The sequence below is a fragment of the Cynoglossus semilaevis genome, chromosome 14, assembly GCF_000523025.1.
Source record: "Cynoglossus semilaevis isolate Cse_v1.0 chromosome 14, Cse_v1.0, whole genome shotgun sequence".
Classification (NCBI taxonomy): Eukaryota; Metazoa; Chordata; class Actinopteri; order Pleuronectiformes; family Cynoglossidae; genus Cynoglossus; species Cynoglossus semilaevis.
Genome location: NC_024320.1, coordinates 8,880,764 through 8,899,934, shown reverse-complemented (window position 1 = coordinate 8,899,934; position 19,171 = coordinate 8,880,764). Strand labels below are relative to the sequence as shown.

Below are 19,171 nucleotides of genomic sequence, written 5' to 3'. Positions count from 1 at the left end.
GTCATGTTCTCTAATGTTCTTTCTTGGACTGAAAAAAAAACTTATTAAAAAAGTTTGAATTTTTTTTTTCAATCCGTCTGAGTTCGTATGGACAATCACCACCTATGCATATAGACATAAGATGGTACTGAGACAGCAACGATACACACAATTCACCGTCCCGTTCAGTTCGGTATTTAAGGGGGACGGGTCAGTATTTTTATGATACCATCTAGAACCAACTAATGCCTTTTTGAACTTATAGTTAATCGAAATTACCAACATGTTTCAACTTAAAAAAATTAAGTTTTTAATTAATTTAAATATATCTGATGCAGCTATACCGACCTGGTTTTCTGGTGCTCATACTAAAAAGTTACAAAAGAACCTTGTAAACAGTCTCGTCATCTTCATGCTGCAAGATTGATTGAGTTTAGATAATTCCTCACCTTTGACCATCTTTTGATCCAACCAACCAGAAGGCCGACGTTCTGTAAATAAAAGTTTAATAATGTTTACAAAACAACTCAACTGGAGCTTGAGACAACAATAAACATAGAACAGGATCGTGAGGTTCCATGGACTGTAGAAAGTAACAACAAATATATACATTTAGTTTTTACCCAACAGAAACATGTGGCGTCATCGCTTTAGGCTTAAAAGAAATCCAGGAAGACTTTTTTATTGGCAAAAAGTAGGAAGATAATATGTTCCTTCAAGCGGCAGGTAAATAAAAAAAAAAACAGTCTGTTGGTAAAAAAACATTTTTTTATATATGAGATTACAAAACGACACTAACGTTAAAAAGTACAAACAAAATAAAGAGTAGATTTAGTGTAAAAGACACACAGGGCACAGTTTGCTGTGATGATGGAGTTAAAGTCAAAAGAATAATAATAATTATTATTTAAATGACTAATTAAGAAAACAACCCAAGCTGTCTGTACATGTGCGTGTGTGGAGACTGAACAGTCTGTGCTGAGGACGTGTTTCCTTTCTTATGCTTTGATGGAATGCCAAATGTACTAGTGGTTCTCAAAGTAGGGGATGGGCCCCCTTAGGAGGGTGTGGAGTTATTGCAAAGGGAGGTAGATGATACTATTATTTTTTTTTTTTTTACCACAGTAGGAAAAAATGTGTGATTTTATTCCATTTTGGTGAGAATATCTGTTTTCAGGAATCACAGTGTAAATGAATCAATAGATGTTTAAAGCAATAGCTGTAAATGTGTAGACGTGGTGGAGTGGGAGGCAGGGGGAAATGGGGTCGGGGAACTACTGACATGCATGGAGAGGAGATGACGACCAAGAAAAAGCTCAAACAAATAACCTTCTTTAAAAATTGAATGCAGAGGAAATGGTCTAAAAAACAAAATAAAATAATAATACATTTTTTTATAAAAAAGAAGGAACAGAATTTCAGCAGTCACTCCTCCACAGCTTGATGGTTTTGTCGTTCTCCAGAGCTGCAGAAGCGACGATGTTCTCTGTGGGGTGACAGGCTGTGGAGATGATGACGTCTGCACAGACACACACACACACGGAAACAGTAGTTACTACTTCAAACTCTTATTGTTAGTCGACTTATTCTATTTAAATATAAAATAAACTAAATATTTTCAAATCCAATAGTTTAAGAATATTCCATATATCTACAGAGTATATATCACTTTAAAAGTGTAAGTGCTATGTATTTTATGAGCTCGTTATTCACTTCTATAAGTCTTAAATGTTAACATGAGACATGATGTCGTTCTAGTTCCTGGTTCCTCCTGACCTGTGTGACCCTGCAGCTTCTGGACAATCTCCTTGGTCTGAAGGTTCCAGATATAAACCATGTTGTCCTCTGAGCCTGAGATGATCCACTGAGACATACACACACACGGATGAAAACTCAATCCTCTGACCGTCATCCTGGAGTAAAACTAAACCGTATCAAAGTAAAACCAGGTAAAACTCACCTTCCCACCTGTGACCGAGAAGTTAGCGAATATGCAGTATTTCTCATTTTTGTGTCCTGTGTAGGTTTTCAAACACTGGAACAGAGGGACACTCAGGTTGATGAGAGATTTGAATTCTTTTTCTTTCGGCTTTGTCCCTTTTTCAGGGGTTGCCACAGCAACATGAGAGATTTGAATAAACCATGAAAACACACAGAAGGGACCTTTAGTCAGAATGAAGACTCAGGTCCATTTAAAGGCCAGGTTAAAAGGGGAAAAAAAAGTAGTAGTTTCAAATGTGAGAAAAACATCATCAATGACTTGGTAACTGTCTTTTGTCTTTTAAAAGATAATTTTTAACCTTGTTATAATAGTCATTTTAAATTAAACATCATAATACAATACAATTCATTTGAATAAATGAACAGTTATTATTACATGTGTTGTTGTTGTTGAAAAATAATAATAATAATCCAAAAAAAATAGTATTGTTATTATTATGACGTCACTGACCTTTCCTTTGCTGTAGTCCCACAGTTTCAATGTGCTGCAACACAAAAAAACTGTGTTTAAACGCGTCTCTTTTGTACAGGTTGTAATACAGTCAACAAAGGTGAGGTGACTGCGGTGACAGAGTGCCCCCTGCTGGTCAAACAGTGCCATACTCACTTGTCCAGAGTGGCGGCAAGGATGTATTTACCGTTGGGTGAAAACTTGACAAACGACACCGGTGGATTATCGTCGTCTGTAACCATGGACACAGAGAAGAGGGAGAGTTCAAACACTGTCAGATTAAACCACGTGACAAAAACACGATTCATGACAGAGTGCAGCACTGCTGGAGGAGATTGATCAGAGACAGTGACAGAAAGGAAATGACAAGGCTGAGGGGAGTTAGTGTGGACAGCAGACAGAGGACAGAAGAGGGACTTAGAGGGACAAACATAGAGACAGTCACACAGAAAGACAGACAGACAGTGTCTTACCTATGAGTGTCTTCAAACACTGTCCTGAGGCTGTGTCCCAGATACGACTGACAAAAAAAAAAAACAACATGTTCATTAGAAACCAACACAGGGTGTGTGGCAATACTAAGAAGGCCGAGGGTTCGATTCCCAGCTCCAACAGTGGGTTTTCTGTAGTTGTAGTCCGAAACACGCACATTAAGGATTAGGATTAATGTTAACTCTAAATTAACCATAGGTGTGAATGTGAGTATGTTAATGTTAAATTAACCATAGGTGTGAATTAACCATAGCTGTGAATGTGAGTGTGAATGTGTTGTTTGTATCCACTTAACAATGTTATGGACTTGAGAGGTACCTAGCGTGTAGCCCCAACCCCAATGTCCCACCTGATGGCTGCTGGGATTGACAGTGGGTTCAGAAAGAAAGACTTAATAAGAGAATATATTCTCACCAGAGTCCGTCGTAGCTGCTGGACACGATCAGAGAGCCGTCTCTGTTGAAGTGAACCTGAGAAACATCACACTCATCAGTCATAAGACCATAACATTACTGCTCAGGAAATAAAGGTCAAAGGTCAGCCTTACAGCAGAGACCGGGTCAGAATGAGCGGGCAGCGTCTTCAGACATTTCCCACTTTTGACATCCCATATCCTCACACTCTCATCAAACTGGAAACAATCACAGGAGAAGGGAGTGTGAGTGTGTGTGCGTGTGAGACAGATGTCTGCTTCTGATTGGCTGTGCGTTTCACTGCTCTACTCACTGATCCTGAAACGATGAGATTGGACTGAGGGTTGAAGTTGCAGCAGAAGACATAGTTACTGTGTCCTTTCAGAGTTTTCAGACACTTCCCCTAAGACACGGAGGAAACATTTGACATTAGTATTCACATAAGTACATAAGTATTCAAGCAGAGGTTTGTGGACTTTTAATTGGACATCAGAGTAAACAGTTAAGGCCCAGTTTTTACCGAGCTGACATCCCAGATCTTCAGAGTCTTGTCGTCTGATGCAGAAACCAGGAGGTTAGAGTCTGAAGACCAGGACACGTCTGAGATGCCCTGTTGAATCATCGGAAATCCAACATTTACATGTAGCCACCTGTGAGTGATACAGTGACCCTTTTTTCATAACAAGATAACCTGTCTCTCAGGATTAATGTGTGATAATTAGGGGTGTGTATTGCCAAGAATCCGGTTATACAATATGTATCATGATACAGAGGCAACAATATAATATATTGCAACACACTGCAATACTATAGGACAACATATTAAGCTTATTTTTTATACAACTTAATTGTAGGAAAAAAGTCAGCATTGTAAACACACAATGTTGTTACAGGCTTAACATCAGGTTACTACAATTGGAACAGAGGGATCTACGTTTGTGTATGCTAGGGTGAAAAAAATAATAGCATTAGCAGGATCTTTTGGATAAACAAAAGAAAAAAATTAAATTGTTTGACTCAACTCAGTCTTAAATACTTGCAAATATAAGCAGTCCCTGTACAATCAACCAACGGTTGGTGATTTAAATGCAACACAAAAATGAACCAGCAAGAATATTTGCATTTAAATTGTTAATAAAAAACAGTGCTGTAGAATATCGATGCAGTATTGTGAAATAAAATATTGCAATATTTCCATGTATCGATATTTTCTTACCCTAGTGATAATATATAATTGATAATCATGATTTACTATTCGTTGACGGGTTACAGGACACACTCACCAGTTTGTGTCCAGCAATGGTTTTCTCAAACTTTCCGTCGTAAGCACCCCAGATTTTAATGAGTTTGTCAGCAGCTGTAGAGACAGAGTCAGGATGCCGTCACTAACTGGTTACGAGCTCATCACATGCTAAGACACTGTGTGTCAGTGTGTCTGACAGAACCTACAGGAGCTGGCCAACCATTCACCACTGGGACTGAATTTCACTGAGGAGACAGCTTTAGTGTGACCAGCCAAGGTGAACTTCAGGCTGTAGGTTGGTTTGGCAGGAGCAGACTGAGAAGAAAAACATAAACATGACAGCTTAAAAAACAGTGATGTGGAAAAAGTAAAATATTTGTTAATTCATTTCCCTGAAGCCTTTCCTTGACATGTTTCCTAGTGCAGCCTGTAATGACCACAAAAACATTATGAAGGAATAGGTGTGTGCTGGATATGGAGGTGGGGAGTGGAAGGTGTGAGGAGAATACTCTGAGCTTTAGAAAAACCCTGACCTTGCTCTGAGTGGCAGAAGCCGAGGTGGCGATTGGAGGTTTGATGTCAGTCTCTGGCTTCTTTTCTTCTGAGGCCATTTTCAAGAAATTTTTTGTATCAAATCTTCACAATCCTGAGACAGAGCAGGGGTTTAAAGATCTGACTGCCACAGAAATAAAATTCACGGTAGAAGATCTCAGGATGGAAAATAGAACTGATGTCTACTCAAGAAATAATATAAATAAAAAAGCAGAAGCAGCCCTTTAGCTTAATCACACACAAATATGTCTAGAAAAAAACAGACATTAGTAATTGAGCATTTTTAAGCCAAACCTCAGGGGTTAATATTCTGTCATCTAAAACATTCTAAATGTCAGTCTGCACAGATCCAACTTGTTCTTTAACAGCTGTTAAACCCACTCTGCTCTAATACATAAAAGGACATCCAATGTCACACTGACATACACATCCAACATACACATTCTTCCATTTTTTTCCCTTTTGCAAGGTCTTCCTCGGAATTTTATTTTATAATTTGATACTGTTGACAATATTTTTATTACAGTTTTGTTACGTTGATATTTTGTTATTTTTTGGCAAAAATATGATCTTGAAATCCTCCACAAATCCGTTTTTAGTGCATTAATTTCTTGAACTCTAACTATTTTTAAATATTGCACAGTGTTCAACAGTTTTAAAAATAATAATAATCGAACCTAACAGTTTTAAAAATAATAATAATCGAATAATTGCTTCGTCTAATTATTCGTTGTTTAGTTCCATTGCTTAAAATTGATTTTCTTTGATGAGAATGGGTTTTTGTTTTACGCATAAAGTGCACAAACACGAGACAACCAAAACTGAAGGGTCTCCGTTTATATACGTGACATTACAGACGGCACAACATAGGTTTAAAATTAATAGTTGGGACACTATCTATGCCAAAAGATTATTTAAAAAACTACATTTATGTTAAATTCAACCTTGTTGATTTACAAAAAGGACTTAAATGCGGGGTTCTGATTAAAAATGTAACCGTGAAAAAGGAGCCGCGGCTTCTTTCATTCAAACAATGAAGATTTAAACGCTCAACACGACACTTACGTATGTTTTACGGCAGATCCGCGTTCACCCCGTTTCTTTATGTTTAAATGTTAAAAAATGACAAGAAAAATGAATTTAAACCCATTTGCTGGCATAAAGAAAAGTAGCAAATGGAAAGTGTTTTGGTCAAAGACAGAGAAGAGTGAAAAAAATAAAAATGTGGAAAAACCGAAGCTGCTGCCGCTCAACGCATGCGCATTGCCATCCATAGCGACAGTAAGTCACAAAGGACAAAAATGCTAAAGTCAGTGTAAGAAAAACGTTATTTCATAGTCATAGACGTTATAGTAATTATCTTAAACGTTGTGGTAAATGCGCAGTAGTCCAGACCGTAGTTATGCAATTGCCGGTAAAAACAAAATCTTGTTTTACCACAAATATGTGCTTAATGTGCTTTTTAAACAAAGTATATCAGAATTAAACTAGCATTCGAACATCTCTACGGGTATTGTCAGATCATTTTGATACGATAAACTCCAGCCTGTTGGTGACTAGTTGTACGCATACAGAACAATACTTTATCACTTAATTGTGATGTAAAGGTATAAATATGCACAATACGATATACATTTATAGGAACTTCTTACCAATGGGGGCGATAACAGACCCGTTTAGTCGTTTGTTAAGGTGCGACAAAAAGCAAAGAAGAAGACGTTAACCGGAAACTGCACTGTTGTTAAACTAACAGCTAACGTTTGTGGTAACCTTTCGGTAAAATTGTCAGATAGACGATTAAAACAATATTTCGGATACGTTGTTTGAAAAGATTGTTAAAGATTCTTTCGTTGGATTTCTGTACATTTTTTAACGTTCATTTATCCTGCTCTCGTTAAGTTCGTTTTACTGGAAGTTTGAGCAGAAACGGAGGAAACTCCTGATCGCTGTAAGAAATATCCTATAATACTTACCAGTCATATAACGTGGTCTTGTCATGTGTTTTGCTGACACTTATTTGATTTTAAGTAATTTCAAAAACACATCCGCACAAAGCCGTATGTGTATGCATCGGAGAGCTTTCTGTTAGAATACAGTATTAATAAACCCGTTGCAATGTTAAGTCTAAACTAATATTTCAGTAACTTTAAATTTTTAATGTCCGTTAGTTTGTAATGCTTTTATTTTATTACCTTTACAAAAATAATTCATTTGTCACCACTGTCACTCATCTTTCTGTAAATGTGAATGTTTTGTGACTACTCTCAAATTCAACGATTACTTTTTTTAATACTTGATAAATTAATATTTAAGTATAGACGTATATATTTAAATTTTAATACAGTCTATTTAACAGCATCGTATCTAACAGCAACGTTTTGCATTATTACTATTCAAACACTTGACAACTTTGTGTCAGGTCAATATTTTGATTAATTTATATCAAACAACTACCATATAAAAGATCGTTCCCAGTAAAATCACAAAGGTTCACACATTCTTATTATTTATATATATTCCAAAAGATTCATAGATAGTGGATTGGAACTCATATACACACATAAACCCCATTTTGTTTTTGTGTAATATTTTTGGTAATTTGTGACCCACTTTGTTATTCTTCATCTAACTAACCTCTAAACATTATTTTCACACACAAAGTATTGTATTTTAACAGGTGGGCGTGTGTGGAATGAAAACTATGAGGAGAATCTGTTCCTCTGGAGCACTTGATGACCTTGCACGAGAAAACTTCAAAATTCAGAGAAGATAAAAGGAACCAGACGTGGTCAAATATTCTTCTCATTCAGTGAATCCAGCACCACCACCATGTCCACAGAACCAGCAGACCCAGAACCGGCACAGGTGGTGAACCCTCCACCTCCTGAGGTGACCAACCCCAACAAACCATGCCGAAGAACCAACCAGCTGCAGTACATTCAGAACGTGGTGGTGAAGTCAGTGTGGAGACACCAGTTCTCCTGGCCCTTTTATCAGCCTGTAGATGCTGTGGCTCTGGGTTTACCTGTGAGTAGGTGTTTTTTTCTCTAAACTCTCAGGGTTTGATCAATCATTAATGTTTTTACCAAATTAGGTCCTGACATTTGGTTAATTCATTGTTAACTCGTTGATAACTTATTACCTAACAGAAATGTAATTTTCAAAGCTTTTCTTTCCGTTTTCAAACATATTTCAAGTCAATTCTTAAAAAGTTGAAACTTTCAAAGATTTTAAATAATATTGAAAGTACTCAAGTGTTGTGAGGTTTTACTAGTTCTAATCAAAGCAGGATCTTTTATTTAAATGTTTTGTAGCAAAAATGATGTTTTCAGGTACATTTTGAATTTTCAGGGAGTTCTTGCTTGAAAAACATCACATCAAAAAAGTTGATAAGTCAATGCATCTGTGAATTATTCAGTCAACTGATAGATGTTACAAGGCTATGGAGTGGGGGAGTGGCCGGTGCTGTTGCCATGCAGCAGGAAGGTCACCAGTTTGGCTCGTGTTCTTTTGTTCGGTTCCAGTTTCTTCCCACAGTTTAAAAATATGAAGGTGGATGTTAGGTTATTGTTCACTCTAAAATGATCATTGGTGTTAATTTGAGCCTGACTGGTTGCTCTTCATGGTGTGACTTCACCCTCACCTGATGACTGCTGGGATTGACATTCCAGATAGAAGTGGCAGATGCTGGATGGATGAATGGATGGACGGACGGATGGGTAGGCGAATGGATTGGTGAGCGAGTAGATAAATAGGTGGCTGGATGGATCATAACTTATCATCTCTCTGAGACTATCAGACATCTTTAAACAATGTGTGTCGGTGAAACGAAACCTAAGTCCCATAGGTCCCTCTGATGTTGAGTTTTCGTCTTCTGTCAGGACTACCACACCATCATCAAGACTCCAATGGACCTGGGAACCATCAAGAAGCGTCTAGAGAACAACTACTATAGCAGCTCCAGTGAATGTATGCAGGACTTCAACACCATGTTCACCAACTGCTACATCTACAACAAGGTGATGGTGCTACTACTGTGTTCATCATCACAGAGAGATGAGACAGTCTTCCTCACTGTGTTTGTGCATCCTTCAGCCCACAGATGACATTGTGCTGATGGCTCTGGCTCTGGAAAAAGTTTACCATCAGAAGATTTCTCAGATGCCTGAGATTGAAGTGGAGATTTTACCTCTAGCAGTAAAAGGGAAGAGCAGGAAGAGCAGCACGGCAGGTAAACAAAGTCACTGTCTGTGTGTGTGCATTTGTGTGTCTATGGATTGTAAATTGACTCTGTGGTGAGAATGGTTGGTGTCACATCAGAGTTTAAATGAAAATCTGATCACACTGATTGACCAGTTTATTTTATTTAGGAATGAAGTAAATTGAGCAGCAACTGCTGTGATTGAAATACAGTCCAAGTTAAAGTCAGTGTGGCTGACTCCACTGTTTTTAAGTTCATTTAACGTAGTTTTTTCTGGAATGTATTTTGGTTTTTATTTTCAATGTTTATAGCTGTGAAATTTTGTATTTAGTGAAATCTTTTTTTTAACATCTGGTGATTTATTAAACATTACTTTACATCGCTATGATCTTGTTCCATATGATTTTATATTTTACATATACAAAACATACATTGTTTTGATATCAGTGCAGCACAGTCTAATAATCATTCATGAATTATAAAATATAATAATGAATTATAATTAACTATAAACTATAATATTGTGGTAATGGATACTATCACTGCAGTAGGTTAAAAGTGGACACAGTATTTGGGGTCAGGAACTAAGAACTAGGTACATGATTGAACTGTTGTTTGATTCAAATTAAAAATATTCATTCTTTTCATTCAATTACAAGGAAAATAAAGATCAGAAAAGAGAAAGAAAGGGCGAGAGACCTGGACTCTGCTCTTGGCTGCAGTTTCTCTCTAATTTAGTTTGACTTTAATTTCACTCTGATCAGCAGCTGGGCACAATGAGGCAGGGACAACATCTCCTGCAGCTCCAGCCCCTGCAAAGGTCAGTGGTCAATCATATCCTTCTCATGATTGTGAAAAGTGTAACAGTGAGAAGGAACAGTCACCTGACTGAGGTGTGTCTTTGAATCAAGAGGAAAGCTGTGAACAGAAGGAACTCATTCATCACCACTTCAGCTCCGTCCACTGTCGTCAGCAGTTTGTCTAACAACAGAAGGAGACAAGAGAAGTGGGACTCAAGTGAAGCTGCCTTGACTGAGAGTGACTCTGAGAAGCAGCAGGAGCACACAAACACAGGCTGGTCTGACAAACAGCTGAAATACTGCAGTGACATCCTGAAAGAACTGCTGTCTAAAAAACATTCGGCCTACGCCTGGCCTTTCTACCAACCAGTGGACACTGAGAGGCTGCAGCTGCATGACTATCACAACATCATCAAGTACCCCATGGATCTGGGCACTGTCAAGGTACACACATATATACCTAACACACAATCACACATACACACAGTGCCTCTGTCAGTTCACTTCCAGACATTCTTGTTTCACAGACAAAGATGTCGGCAGGGGAATATCTGGACGCTCAGGGGTTCGCTGCTGACGTCAGATTAATCTTTTCAAACTGCTACAAATACAATTCTCCAGAACATGTCATTGTCTCCTACGCCAAGAGACTCCAGGTGTGTGTGCATACATGTGTATCTGTTTGTGAAGAAGAATCTTAAAAGCTAATCATTAGCAGGAAGAAGCTAAAGTTTAAGATTAAAAAACGGTGGTATGGTTTAACTTTTTAACTCTGTCTGACTTTGATCTGTGTGTGGTTCAGGGTGTGTTTGAGAGGATCTTTTCTAAGATGCCAGATGAACCTGTGGAGCTGACACCGTTGCTCAGAACCCGCTCCAACGCCAACAGAACCTGGAGGAGCAACGGTGGAGACCAAGCAGGTTCCCTGAACAGAGGTTCCTCACACTCAACAGAAGAACTGTCCTCCACACTGACCATCATCCATGACCAGGTCAGTACTCCCAGGCGTTCTCATTAGAACCTGGTGGACCTGTTAGGTAAAACTATTAATATCTTCTGTCAGCAGTCGCCCGTCGGTGGATACTTTCTCCTACTGCAGCTAGCGTTGTTTTTACCTTGAACTTCAGAACCTTTGAGTGAACTTACTTTTATCCTTTGATCTGCTTTAGTTCCTTTTTTTGTGTTAAAAGCTCTGTTAACTGACAGAAACAATAAAATCAAACCACTAACAGTTCATCAAAATAAAACAGTAACAAGACTTTGTTTTAAATCAATCACCTTAAAATATTTTCAAGGTAAGAAATAATGACTTTTTATTATTGTGTTTGAGGGCATTTTGGATCATTTATTTCACATTTAAATTTTATATTTTGGAAAAGATTTGTTTTTTATGACCTGTTTGTTTTTTTTTATCCTGCCCTTCAGTCGGACCACACTACTGTGGTCTGAGCTACAGAAACCCCAGCAGACATTTAACATCAGGATTTTTATCAGGAGCTTTAAAGTAGTATTAAAGATGTAAATTTACAGATTTAGTTGTTTTTATTTTTCCACCTCCTGCTGCTGATGAGACTCTGAAACACTGACATACTCTGTTGTTCTGTCTACAGATGAAAACGGTTGGTGAACAGCAGACTGGTCTGTCTGAAACCCCTGACGCTAAACTAAAGCAGAAGAACAGAAGTAGAGAGATGAAAAACAAAAAAAGTTCCAGGTAGGACTGTTGACGCCTCAGTGTCTCTAAGTATCCTGTCCTAAGACTCTGACACCGTCTTTCATTACAGATGCTTGTGGAAAAAACAGAAACCGTACGACTCTGATGACGAGTCTCTCCCCATGTCCTATGAGGAGAAGCAGAGGCTGAGTCTGGACATCAACCGCTTGTCAAGTGCCAGACTGGGACGGATTGTGTCTATCGTCAGGAGAGAGGAGCCGGACATGTGCAGTAGTGACATGGACGAGATTGAGATCGACTTTGAGAGGCTGAAGCCGTCAACGTTGAGGGAACTGGAATTCTACGTCAGGTCCTGTCTCCAGCGCAGGTTGAAGAAGATGCAGAGTGAGTAGCTGTGTTTGTTTCTCCACAGAATCCACTTTTACTTTTGACTAGGAACTGTTTAAAACTAGACAGAGTTAAAGCAAAAAACAAATAAAATAAAAAAAAAAACTGCTGTGTGAAAGTCAAAAGTTTCAGAACTGACCTGGAAAGTGCTTGAAAAGAGTTGGACTTTTTTTTTCTTGATCCTGGAATAAAAACCCTGGTGCCCTTAGCTTTTCACATTTTAACTATTCAGTCATTGCTTTTTTTCCCTGCAGAGAAAATGAAGAAAAGTTCCCCAGGTCATGTCAACATTGCTGCTGCTGCTGCTGAGACTTCCACAGACTCCACCTCCAGCAGCTCTGATGGCTCCGCTTCCAGCAGCACTGACGAATGACAAATCTGTTTCTGTTTTTATTTATTGATGTTCCACTATTTTGACCAATGAATCAATCATCGTTATATATGAGGGCTTTAAAAGTGATTAATGTCAGTAGGTTTTATTTTTTTATCTTTTCTTTTTTACATACTTAAGATCTTTGTCAGTTCATTGTTTATACTGTGAAATTAAAGTCTGTTTTACAGAAAAGTGTTCTCTTTTCATATAAATGTTCTCCACTAGAAAAACTGTTTACTAATCTTCGTCAAAAAACACTTTTTGCTCTGATTTTCTTAATAAATAGATTTGACAAACCGATTAAAATCTACATGAACACGGCTGAACCGATTTATAGCCAAACACTGTAGTTTCGGTGCTCAACCAGAAGATGGTGACGTTGTACCATTGTGGTTAAAAACGCATAAATTAAAGTCCTTGCGTTCATCTATTAGTACACATTCACAACAGTTGTTCCTGGTACTGTTCTGCGTGGTTAACATGTGAGGAGGTAAAAAAAAAAGGCCAGTGTCAATAACTGTTCCCTCCTCCATCGAACATCAGTGTTAATGATTCCTAAAAAGTTCTCCATGTTTTTCCCAGCAGAATTCCTCATTGATGAAACCATGATTGTCATTATCGAGAAACTGTTCCTGTTCTACAGGTCTCATGATATCTTAACCCCTGATTGTTTTCTCGTGTTTCAACAGAACAGAAACAACACTGAAGGAAACACTGGAGCAGAACAAGAAGATGGGAACAGAACACTGGGCCAGAACACGACACAGCACTGGAAAGATTGGTTCTGCAGGTCAGAGTGAGAACTTGACTTTTCTCACGGGCAGGTTTACCCACTCTGTGACTTCTTTACAGATGTTAACAACTCTTTTGTTAATCTGAACTCCAACACGAGTTTTTAATGGTTAAATAAAGTTAATCACATGGAATGAAACCAGTACCAGTTACGGATTATTAAAATGTCATGTTATGTCAATGTCCTCACTCAAAGATTGTCAAGTTTTCCCAGAGAGGGCGCACTCACACAGTGATGGCCGTAACAAGCATAATAATGATGATGACGACGATGAGGATGAGAATAATGTCGAGTAAGTTATGGTAGTGACAGAAGAGTGAAAAAATAAAGAGAGAAGGGTAGGAGGGAAAAAGGGAGCGGGGGAAGGAATGAAGAAACAGAGAAAAGAAGAGGGAGAGAGGAAGATGGAGAGAAAAAAGAGGGGGAGATAGAAGGGGATGCAGAGAGAGAGAAAGAAAGAAAGAAAGAGGGTGATAGGCAGAGAGAGAAAGAAAGGAAGAAAGAGGGGGATAGGCAGAGATAGAAAGAGCGAAAGAAAGGAGTAGGTAAGAGAGAGGTGGAAGTGGAAGAGGGGGAAATACAGAGAATGAGAAAGGAAGTGGGAGAGAGAAAGACAGAGAGCGGTAGCGAGTGAGTGAGAGAGAGAGCGAACACACGCTCTCCCTCTTTCACACACACACACACACACACACTCAGACAGAGGGAGCGAGTGCACAGGAAGCAGCAGAGTCCAGGACCCGGATCCAGATCCAGGCTCTCGGTCCAGAACCCGGGTCTCGGTGGTTTTCTTTTAAGACTGAGAACCCATTCACAGGATCGGTGTTTTTGTCTGTACCGTGTCCGTGGTCCCGCCGTTTCCGCTGTTTGTGAAGGCGGTGTTCCCACCGTCTTTTCTCTGGAAACCCCTGGAAATCCCTCGGAGCGAGCGTCGGTGAGGCTGGGAGCAGCAGGAGGCGCTCAGTGGAGGACTTTACTTCCCAATTTCAGCGGGTTCTCGAGGGGTTTGTTAGCGAGGTTTCTACTCCTTTTGTGACTGAGGTGAAATGTGAAGGAGCAGCGGAGCCTCCTGCTCCTCCTCACCCCGCGCCCCTCACTTTTCACCTACGCCTCTTTGTGTTTTTGTGCGAAAATGCGAAGGAAACTTTTGGGTGGATGAGGAGGATTCCCGGATCCTGCTGCCTGATTCTCCTGCGGCTGGAATTCTGCGGAGAGCAGCTGACATGTGTGAGGGACCGTGGGACATTTCAGGTGTAAACCAGTTTCATCATCGAGTCTAAACGGATTATTAAAGATTATTTAAAGCTTTGCAGATTATCAGAAATCACAGGAACACCTTCCTGCAGCTGCAGCAGCCATAGGAGACACCGACCCCTGCGTCTGCTCTGACGCCGAGCAGCGACGCCCTCAGCCCGCCGTGGACAGAGTGTGGCCTCGGTGTGGCTGCCCGGGTCAGTGTGAGCAGCAGTGTGAGGAGCAGCAGACATGGAGGAGTGGAGACAGTGTGGACGCTGGCTCATCGACTGTAAGGTGCTGCCACCCAACCACCGGGTAGTGTGGCCCTCATCGGCCGTCTTTGACCTGGCCCAGGCCCTCAGGGATGGAGTCCTGCTGTGTCAGATGCTCCACAACCTCTCCCCTGGATCGGTGGACCTGAAGGAGATCAACTTCAGACCCCAGATGTCCCAGGTGAGTCTGTTTTTCTGCTGCAACACCTTCACGGTTTAAGCTGAGTTTACAGTATGGGGTCTTCAATCACACTCCTTCAGTCAGAATGATGAGAAAGACAGGGATGATGATGAGAATGATGAAGGAGGAGGATGATGATGATGATGATGATGACAAGACCATAATGAATGAAGATCATGATGAGAATGATAAACATTCATGAAAATGATGAAGACTGACTCTGGTGTCTCATCGTTGATGATATGTGGATCTTAAATCTTTTCATCATTTTGTACTTTAGGAATGAAATGTGTGAAATTTATTATATTATCATAGTTATGCATTAAATGTTGTTTTCATCATTTTACTATTGATTTCTGTTTCACGCTGTTGTTGTTGTTAGTTGACTTTGTATCCTGGACACTGTGTCAATAACAGTGGTCTTGGTGAACGTTGGTTTGTTACTGCAATGATGTATTGGCTGTTGTCATCAGTTACAGCCTCACAGAGCTGTAGTCACTGCTGGTGACACACAGTATCAGGTTCACTCTTGGTTCTTATGATGGTGACACACACACACACACGTGTTTTACAAATGTAAATATTATCTATAGTCATGAGAAAACTCTGAGAAAAGTATCACTTATGAGTATCACTGCTGGATGTTTGACTCAGATCAGATCTGTAACATGGGAATGTTCATGGTTTGATTCTTCAGTCTTCATGATTTAGGTTAGTTTTTTTTAAGCTATACAGCAGGATCTTCAAGGATCCCCAGGTCAAGGATAAACCTAAACCTTATGGAGGAGGGACCTATACTGTATGTTTATGTATAATGTAGTTTTCTTTTTATTTCATGAAGGTAGCCCACGCATAGACGGACCAGAAGTAAAAGCTCCTGTTGATCATGTCAGTGACACCAGGTGTTTAAAAACCTGTGTGGAGCAGGATGTGAAGAACCCATACTCACCCACTCACTTTCTGATGTACTATTTTTTTTAGAGTTTAAGTAAAAAGATTAATGGTTCAATCCCCAGCTGGAGTTCTCATGTTCTCCCTGTGTATGTAGGGATTGTGTGTGTGTGTGTTGGGGGGAGGCAGGGGGAGGGACTCCAGGTACTCCAGATTTTTCCCACAGTCCAAAACTTGGAGATTAGAGATCAGGTCAGGTGCTTGTATCTTGGACTGGAGAGGGTGTAACCCCACCCTCACCTGATGACTGCTGGGATTGGCCCATTTTCATGGGCATAATTTGAGTGGTTGTTGATGTCTCAGCCACTTTGACTGTTTGACCTCCCGAGGTAGAGGTGTGGACTACACGTCTGCCTCTGCCTCTGGACACCTCCCACTCTCCTCTGCTGCTGCCTCATGTTTTCCCAATCCAATAGGAGGAAGTGTCGTCTTCAACAGGAAGTCAGTTTGACCGGTGTCAGAGGTCGACATTCTCTGTGGGCTTGACTCTAATTAGGCGTGACGTCTGGGCTGAAAATCTTCTGTGATGCTGTGTGGAGGAGATGGAACAGTCGCAGAGTTTGTCTCACATACAGTCTGTATTCAGGCTGTGAGGCCCATACAGTACATGTAGCTGTCTATGATGTGGCTCATAGTGTACTCATATTCTCATCCACCTGACATCATATGGCAGTCATTTTTTGTTCCTTTCTGTTCTTCACACACTCCAGTTTCTACTGGGGAAGGTTCGATACAATAATGGTCAAAACTTCAGGATCGAGCATCAAAAAAACAACTATAGCCCGTCCAATCTGATACCAAAGCCCAAATGCTTAACTTAACTTTGAGCTACATGCCGTAAACAGGGGCACTATCACCTCAGCAACAGCAGCCAATAGAATCCTGGAGGAGAAAAGAAGGTATCAGATTGATCAAGTTGCAGTATAAGTATCGGACATGAAAAAATTGTATCGAACCATCCCTAGTTTCTACCAGACATTTATGTGTACTCTAACAAAACTTGTAGGCAGTTGTCCACATTCACCCATCTTTGTGGTATTTACAGCAAATGCACAGAAGAATATTGTCCTCCTATTTTAAAACCACATTTTCTGGTCCATATTTTCTGGACATGTTACCTTTATTTACTTTTATGATCTCATTTTATGGATCATAATTCCTTATGAAGGTTTTTGGAACATTTTCTCTGAATTTTCTTGCTCATTGTAAAGTTTCAGCAGTAATGAAAACAGCCACAGTCGTAGGTCTGTGTCGGTCGTTGGGCGTAAACAGTTTCATGGGTAGAACCTTCTCTCAGGTTCGCTCTGGTGGAGACAGAGCAGGTAGGGATGCGGTTCTCACTCCCTCCTCCTCCTCTCACTCCCTCCTCCTTCATCATCACACCCTGGCGCTTTGAAGAAGTAAAAGTTGTTTTTTAGTGTGTGTTATCAGCCTCCAGGAAGTCCATGATTATAAGGCAACAGACGGACACACACATACTCACACACACGCACGTGTGTGCACACAGAGGGAGAGGGAGCTGCTGGTGTAGATGATGGTGCAGCTTTGATCCACCCACTAATCCCACTCTGCAGAAGGAGTGTCCTCAGAGCCTCAGTGACAAATTGGGTCAAAGTGGTTGTTGGCAGCAGAACAGTGGTGTGTGATTTATGACTAGGAAAAGGTCAGGGTATGTGTGTGTGAATGAATGAAGCCCAGCCGTAAATGTTCTTTTCTCGAAACTACATTTTTCTCCTGCTTCACGTCCCTGCTCTGATGGATGTTCCTGAGTGTTGACGTTCACAGCGACGTGATTTACCACATGCACAGTGTTGACCTGTGTGTGTGTGTGTGAGCCTGGGAGTATGTGTTACCATGACCCCAGTGATAACAGTGCAAGTCAACAGGTGATATGGTTTTTGCTTTATTTATATTTGTGATGTCTTTGATGATCATAAGAAAAAGTTTAATCAACACACTGATGAAAGACTTTCAATTCTACTGACCTACTGAACTGGCCCCAGGAGACCCATTCATATCTGAACTCATTTTTTAATATAGTCCCAGTGCTATGATCAGCCCCCAATCCACACTTTAGACACACCTGGTGCAGGTTTTAGAACAAGAAAAAAAGTTTTTCCCCTCACCCTGACATGCTGGTAGGTCAAGAACTGATGGAGAAGTTCTGGATGTTTGGGTCGTACTAATGTATGAGTGAAGTGTGTGTTTGTCGGGAGGTTCAGTGGATGCACATCTTCATAACCTGAGGCTGAATCTGAACAAACAAAGACTGTGGTTAGTTGTTAGTGAGGTGATGCTGAATATCTGTGGGATGAGTCAGGCTGCTGCTGCTGCTGTGTTTGTTAAAGCACCTGTGTCAGGGTTGAGTCACTGTCTGCTGATCTCACGGATCTCCTGGAGATCTCCTTGCTGCACCTCAGGTTAGTCTGTGTGATGGTTGTATCAGGTTGAGAATGGTGACACATGGATGAGATGACAGGAGTCTGGATGAGTGAATGGATGGATGGATGGAAGAGTTGGTAGATGTTTGGATGGATGGACAGAGGGGTGGATGGATGGACTTTCTACTTTCTCATACTTTTACAGCCATAAAGATCTTTTTGATCTTGTTCTGTCTCTTCTTTGTTACCAGGTCAAGTTTTTTCAGTTGGAATTCACCTGTTCCTGCCAATGTTCATTGTTTCTGGTTCTGGTTCTAAACGCAGTTCCTGGTACCGTTCTTACGTTGGTGCTCCTAAAACACACTGTTTTTGTAACTGCAGAGATTCTACAGTTTTTGATGATTCTGCAGGTTCTACCACAGACTGTGATGAAATCTAAAGAGTTCTTGCTCAAGACAGTGATGAGATAATAAACAGATTTTCTTTGACCACATGAGTCATGTTGTTGGACTTCAGTATAGACTTTTTAAACTATTGTCATCCAGAGCTCACAAGTTCATCTGGTGGTTTGGTGTTTGACTTCATCTTCCATGTGTGGTACTTGTTATCTGGTTAAGGACACAGTTTCAGTTTCTCAGAGGTTCTTTTTATTTTGTTTCTGAGAGAAAGAAGTAAACATTAAAGCACATCTTGTGAGTGAATATAGTGATTCCAGTCAACCTGTTAGTTTTGTTCAGCAGATCAACAGGAACTGTATTCTCATCTGTCTACAAAATAATCTTTTCACTGAAAT

The 19,171-nt window shown here is 40.1% G+C and overlaps 3 protein-coding genes across 23 annotated transcripts in view; 2 read left to right on the top strand and 1 right to left on the bottom strand.

Moving 5' to 3' along the window:
* Positions 1–1,083: 1,083 nt before the first annotated feature.
* On the bottom strand, positions 1,084–7,789 carry LOC103389491 (WD repeat-containing protein 5). 3 transcript variants are annotated; one of them, XM_008324914.3, is made up of 14 exons: positions 7,105–7,789; positions 5,113–5,225; positions 4,786–4,894; positions 4,620–4,693; positions 3,857–3,946; positions 3,650–3,739; positions 3,471–3,554; positions 3,338–3,393; positions 2,905–2,951; positions 2,588–2,663; positions 2,432–2,465; positions 1,940–2,014; positions 1,756–1,843; positions 1,084–1,498 (listed from the first exon to the last, which is right to left on the bottom strand). In XM_008324914.3, the coding sequence occupies exons 2-14, from the start codon at positions 5,188–5,190 to the stop codon at positions 1,398–1,400; spliced, it is 1,002 nt and encodes a 333-aa protein (XP_008323136.1). In that variant the 5' UTR covers positions 5,191–5,225; positions 7,105–7,789; the 3' UTR covers positions 1,084–1,397. The 3 variants fall into 3 exon arrangements, with proteins under 3 accessions (XP_008323136.1, XP_008323135.1, XP_008323134.1); XM_008324913.2 differs by lacking the exon at positions 7,105–7,789 and adding an exon at positions 6,784–6,861; XM_008324912.3 differs by lacking the exon at positions 7,105–7,789 and adding an exon at positions 6,197–6,352.
* LOC103389489 (bromodomain-containing protein 3) lies at positions 6,461–13,308 on the top strand. Of its 5 annotated transcripts, none has more exons than XM_008324908.3 (11): positions 6,461–6,545; positions 7,809–8,158; positions 9,013–9,150; positions 9,227–9,362; positions 10,097–10,152; positions 10,244–10,576; positions 10,660–10,788; positions 10,935–11,123; positions 11,743–11,846; positions 11,917–12,191; positions 12,449–12,587. In XM_008324908.3, exons 2-11 carry the CDS (start codon positions 7,961–7,963, stop codon positions 12,565–12,567), a joined length of 1,677 nt encoding a protein of 558 aa, XP_008323130.1. In that variant the 5' UTR covers positions 6,461–6,545; positions 7,809–7,960; the 3' UTR covers positions 12,568–12,587. The 5 variants fall into 5 exon arrangements, with proteins under 5 accessions (XP_008323130.1, XP_008323131.1, XP_016894061.1 ...); XM_008324909.3 differs by lacking the exon at positions 6,461–6,545 and adding an exon at positions 6,621–6,738; XM_017038572.2 differs by lacking the exon at positions 6,461–6,545 and adding an exon at positions 6,864–7,079 and having other exon boundaries at positions 10,100–10,152.
* A 493-nt stretch (positions 13,309–13,801) lies between these two features.
* vav2 (vav 2 guanine nucleotide exchange factor) overlaps positions 13,802–19,171 on the top strand; it is a 97,897-nt gene continuing 92,527 nt past the window's right edge. For 5 of the 15 annotated variants that reach the window (XM_025062806.1, XM_025062804.1, XM_025062809.1 and 2 more), the window contains exon 1: positions 13,803–15,046. In XM_025062806.1, coding sequence (XP_024918574.1) covers positions 14,843–15,046 — 204 coding nt within the window. In that variant the 5' untranslated portion in view covers positions 13,803–14,842. Of the gene's footprint in view, positions 15,047–19,171 lie in introns of all 15 variants that reach the window. The other 10 variants (XM_017038568.2, XM_025062802.1, XM_008324923.3 and 7 more) reach the window with 5 other exon arrangements.